The sequence below is a fragment of the Rhagoletis pomonella genome, unplaced genomic scaffold (assembly GCF_013731165.1).
Source record: "Rhagoletis pomonella isolate Grant_MI unplaced genomic scaffold, Rhpom_1.0 Rhpom_scaffold_10762, whole genome shotgun sequence".
Classification (NCBI taxonomy): domain Eukaryota; kingdom Metazoa; phylum Arthropoda; class Insecta; order Diptera; family Tephritidae; genus Rhagoletis; species Rhagoletis pomonella.
This window is the reverse complement of record NW_023469290.1, coordinates 153-5474: the sequence shown is the minus strand read 5'-3', so window position 1 is coordinate 5474 and position 5322 is coordinate 153. Positions and strand designations below refer to the sequence as shown.

The 5322-nt window shown below is 46.2% G+C and overlaps 1 protein-coding gene across 1 annotated transcript; it reads right to left on the bottom strand.

Moving 5' to 3' along the window:
• Positions 1-533: 533 nt before the first annotated feature.
• LOC118756531 lies at positions 534-5078 on the bottom strand (the record flags this gene model as incomplete). Its single annotated transcript, XM_036491290.1, has 2 exons — positions 791-5078; positions 534-637 (listed from the first exon to the last, which is right to left on the bottom strand). Coding segments are annotated over exons 1-2 (4392 nt in total), but the record flags the coding sequence as incomplete, so codon positions are not given.
• Between the last annotated feature and the right edge of the window lie 244 nt (positions 5079-5322).

Below are 5322 nucleotides of genomic sequence, written 5' to 3'. Positions count from 1 at the left end.
GCACAGCGCAAGCTCTCGTCGTTAAAATTCGACGCTGGAAGTATTTCACGCAACACGGTTTTTATCGTCCTTACAAGCCTCTCCCAGATGCCTCCCATATGGGGAGCGCCTGGTGGGTTAAATCTCCATTTTATTCCGTCAAAGCTGGAGACAAGACTCTCGAATTTCACACTTCTGAGGCTTTCGCAAATAATCTTTTCCGTTGCTTTGAAGTTAGTACCATTATCAGAAAATATCTCCTTTGGGTACCCGCGGCGTGCAATAAAGTTTTTAATAGACATCATACATGAGCTTGTATCCAGGCTGTGAGCAAGCTCGATATGTACGGCCCGCAGGGTCAAGCACGTAAATAAAACGCCCCATCTCTTCTCTCGTCTTCTCCCAACGGCGACGTTTAGTGGGCCAAAGTAATCGACGCCTACGTACGTGAAAGGCCTCTCGAAGGCCGCGAGCCGTGCCGCTGGTAGAGCTGCCATTTGAGGTATTTGAGGCATTGCGCTCGAGTTCTTACATTTTTGACATGTACGACGTACCTGTCTGTAAAGCACCCTGAGTCGAGGTATGAAATATTGACTTCGCACCCGATTGATAATCGTCTCATGCATTAGATGATGTAGGTTTTCATGCATCCACCGCACTATAAGGAAGGTTATATGGTGAGAATTAGGTAAAATTATAACGTCGCTGTGGTTATTTAGATGCTCCGCACGGCCTCTGCTCCTAATTATTCCTTCTGAGTCCAAGTAAATATTTAAGGAATATAGTTTGCTGGACTTCTCGATGGTCTTACCGCGTTGTAGGTAACTAATCTCTTCACTAAATTCGGTACTCTGTGCGTATTTCACCAGGAAACTTTGGGCTCGTTTCGTGTCTTCGAAGTCTATCGTGATCTTTTTAGAGCTAGCACCTCTTATCACTGATCGCAGCCTGTTCACATATAACGCAAATGTGGCCACGGCTCGGTATAAACGTTTCCAGTTGGAGAAGTATTCGGTGTTGACTGTAATTTTTTGCAACTGCAGCCCGTCGATACGCAAAACGAAATTTCTGAGCTCTGGAACTTTAACCGTATTAACGCTCATTTCGTCACACTGCGGCCATGCCTTTTGGTCCAAAACTAAGAAATCCGGGCCAGTGAACCAGAGCCGGTAGTTTGATCGCGTTGTAAATTTGGTGGCTACGTCGGCGGGGTTAGCTTTCGATGGAACCCAACGCCACTGGTTGACATTTGAAGCTTCTAGGATTTCGCCCACTCGATGCATAACGTATTGGTGGAAGTGTTTTGGATCCATACGAATCCAACGCAGTACGGTTTTGGAGTCCGTCCACCAGTGCTTCGACTTAATAGGGATTCGCTGCACACTCGTTACCATATCGGCCAGCCTTGTGCCGATCACGGCTGCTTGCAACTCAAGCCTTGGGATAGAGAGTGGTTTCAATGGCGCGACTTTCGATTTCGCGGCTACCAGGGAAACCGTTACATCGTCATCTCTCTTAACCCGCAGATAGCAGACTGCTGCGTAGCCGCCCTCCCCCGCGTCCACGAAAGTATGGAGTTGGACGTCTTGTGCATCTTGCAATAATGGAGAAAAACATCTGGATATATTGACGTCACGTATAAGCTGCATTACGTTTTTCCATTGACACCATTTGTTGTTTAGATCGTCGCGCAACGGCTCGTCCCAAGCGATTCCGGCGCGCCATACTTCTTGCAGTATAATTTTTAGGCCTATGGTATAGCAGCTTACGAATCCAAGTGGGTCGAAGATTGACATAAGTACTTGCAGAATCTCCCTTTTTGTTGGTGTGAGTGATTCATTGACAACGTCTCGACGAAGCTTCGTGAACCTGCAAATATACTTAAAACTGTCATTAAGGGGGTCCCAAAACATACCTAGGACCTTCGTCGCCGAGCCCCATTCTTTAATTTTCGCAGTAGTAATTGGGTCTTCCTCTAGCTTCTCGACTACGGACGTCAAATTTGAAGACCAACCTCGGATTTGGAAGCCGGCAGCAGCGTGGATTTGTTTTATTTGCTTTGCTAGTTCCAGAGCAGATTTTTCGTCATCTGCACTTTCGATCAGGTCGTCCACATAATGGCTTTTCTTAATTGCCTCGACTGCCCGAGGGAACTGGTCCTTGAAGTCGTCTGCATTTTTGTCGCGTATAAAGTGTGCGATGCAAGGCGCACAATTTAGCCCAAACGTCATAGCGCGCATCACGTAAATGCTTGGATACCGAGCTTTGTCGCCTTCATCGTACCACAAGAAGCGCTGCGCGTGCATGTCGCCTTCTCGTATGTTAACACGATGAAACATTTCGGCGATGTCGCCGCATACACCAACCTTGCCTACTCTAAATGCCAATAGAATATTCACTAGGGAGTTTAGCAAATCTGGGCCGCTGAGAAGAAAGTCGTTAAGTGATGCTCCGTTCGCCTTCGCGGCTGCGTCCCATACCAGCCGAATTTTACCGGGCTTGTTTTGGTTTGTTACCACGAATATCGGTAGGTACCATATTTTTCCCTTTGGGATCGCGGCTTCAGCGGGCGAGAGTTTCCGCGCGTATCCTTTGACGATTAAGTTGTCAATTTGCCTCTTAATGATGGATTCCAAGACGGTGTCTTTATCTAGCTTCCGTTTTAGACAGTCTAATCGTTGTAAACAGTGATTATAGCTTTCCGGTAACCTCTTATTTGGGTCGCGCCATAAAAGACCGATCTCGTAGTGGCCGTCAACTTTTCGGCAAGTGTCGTTCAAAATACTGACAGCTTTCTCGTCGTCCTGTGATAGCAACTGCGTCGATTTGGGGCATTCCATAGCGAAAAACTCTTTCACAGTTCCATGTAGCTCGTCATATTGTTTTTGGCAATCACACGTGTGAATGTTCAATCGGTGCTGTATCGTACGACTCGCCTGGCATCCTTGCAGCGTCCAACCTAAACGCGTTTTCGAAGCTATAGGCTGGAACCATAACCCCTCTTTAATTTTTTGTGGCACTGCTAATTTCCAATTATCGACTCCGATCAACAAGGACGGTTTTATATTATTGTATGACGCAATCGGCAACCCGGTCAAGTATGGGTACTTCTCGCACAGGGTGGACGCTTCAATTGATTGCGTAGGCAAGTCAAGACCGCTGACAGTATGTACGTCCCTTAACGAATATTTCTGTGCGTTAGTGATACTTGAAACTTTGATAGTGGCTTTGACGGAATCTTCCTCAATGCGCTTGGTGCTTCCCGTCCACCGCAAGCATAGGGGTTCGTGTTCACCCTTAACCTCTAGCTCGTCCAACACCGTCTTCTCGATCAGCGTAACAGAGGACCCTTCGTCTAAGAATGCGTATATATTAATTGTTTTGTTATTTGAGTGAATGCGGACTGGAACTATTCTAAACAACGGCTGATGTTCTTCGTGAATGCTGGTATGCGTATTTACCTGAGCGTCCGACGACTCGCTTGTACTTACAAAACCCGGTTGTGCTACATTCTTCGCTGCATTTGCGTTGTGTAGTAGTGGATGGTGTTTCAATGGGCAACCATCTCTGCCGCAAGTTTTATTCAAGAAACACCTACGCTTATGTGTGTTCAAACACTGACGACAAAGGTTTTTATTTTTTACCACTTCCCATTTACGTTGCAGTGTAAGGTTTTTAAAACTCTCACATTGTGCAACTTTATGTTCCTCACTATCGCAAACGCTGCATTGCTTAAGGTTTCGTAGATTTTGTGGAAGCGTTTCCACTCGATGAGTATTAACTGCTGCGGCACCTCTACCTGGCGCTAGATTAACGACTGTGCTCGCTGCTTCAGCCAGACTATAGAGCCAGTCGCTGAATTGTTTGACGACAGGTGTGTTGATATCTTTTGGATAAACTGCCCAACTCAATTTGTGGTTATTTGGTAGTTTGTCAACCAACTCTTTTACGAGCAACGGATTGTGCAAATGCATATGCATCTGGCAGCCTTCCATCGTTGTGCAAATATTTCTCACGCACAGTGCAAACTCAATAAGACTTTCTAGTTTGTCCTTGAGCTGTGACATGCTGCGCGCTCTGATCATTAAACGCTCGATTATGTGTTCAGGTCTACCAAAGCACATCTCAAGTGTTTTAATTATCTCGGGTACCATGGACGGTAAAAACAACTTGCTTTTAACCATGTCCCGTGCTTTGCCTTTCAGGCAAGACTGTAGTCTTATAAGGTTTTCAGCGTTCGTATAGCCCGCCACTACGGTGCTGTTTTGGAATGTGCTAATGAATAGCGGCCATTCTTCTGGGTCCCCATTGAACATGGGAAGTTGTTTCGGAATAGCTTGCCTGGCGGCTAGCTGTGCTGTTGTAGGCCCGTGGCTTGGCGCGACCATTGAGGAACTAGTTAAAGGTAAATCATTGTATTGTGATAGAATTTTATATTTCTCATCCAAGTATTGCTGCTGGATTTTCATTTCTTCTTCCAGCCGTTCTAGCTGGAGATTGCGGTGCATACCGAAATTGCCTAGAGCTTGCGATGTGCCTATTAAAAGGTTTCCGCTTTGAGCGCTCGGTGCGATCGGGGACGTTACCACATTGACTCCTAAGAGTGGTGCCGATACCGTTGCCGGGGGCATTGAAAGGTGCCCTGTAGCCGCAGTCGTCGTCGAAGTATGCTGAACCTTATTGCCTGTGGTAAACGGTGCGAAATTCGACGATGTCTGAGATGTGCTTATGGCGGTGGTGGGCGGCAATGTAATATGCGTCGGCATAGCTGACGCAAAGGCTTGTGAAGTAATAGTTCGCGATAGTGTTGCTCCGGACGTCATCACGTGGTGCGCCGAACTTTGAGTTGCTATTGTAGTAGGAAACGATGGTGCAAATTGCACTTGCCGGTTACCTTGCACAAAGGTTGGCGATGACGAAGCTGTCGGTCCCACGCTGATGGGCGATGGGGTCTGCTGACACGTTTCGCAAGTCCAGCTGACGTCGGCCACGTTGCTATCGACTGAAACACAGTCGAAGTGGTACCAGGCGTTGCAATGATCGCATTGAACCATTCTGTCGTTGTCCGGTCCGACGCATTTGTTGCAATTTGCAGGCATCTTAGTATTTATAGTTCAAATCAATATTAAACGTTTTGGGGAATATCGCCAAAAAAAAAGTTTTAAAGAATGTTGCGCTTACTCTATAGCGCGGCAAACGTGAAGGATACTGAAATAAAACACAAATTTTATATAGTACGCATGTGGCTACGCACTTTAAAACTTTTTGTATTGAACTCACTACACGTTTGTACAGTTTAAAGTGCTTGCAGCTATATATATAGAAATTTACATTCGCAGTTAT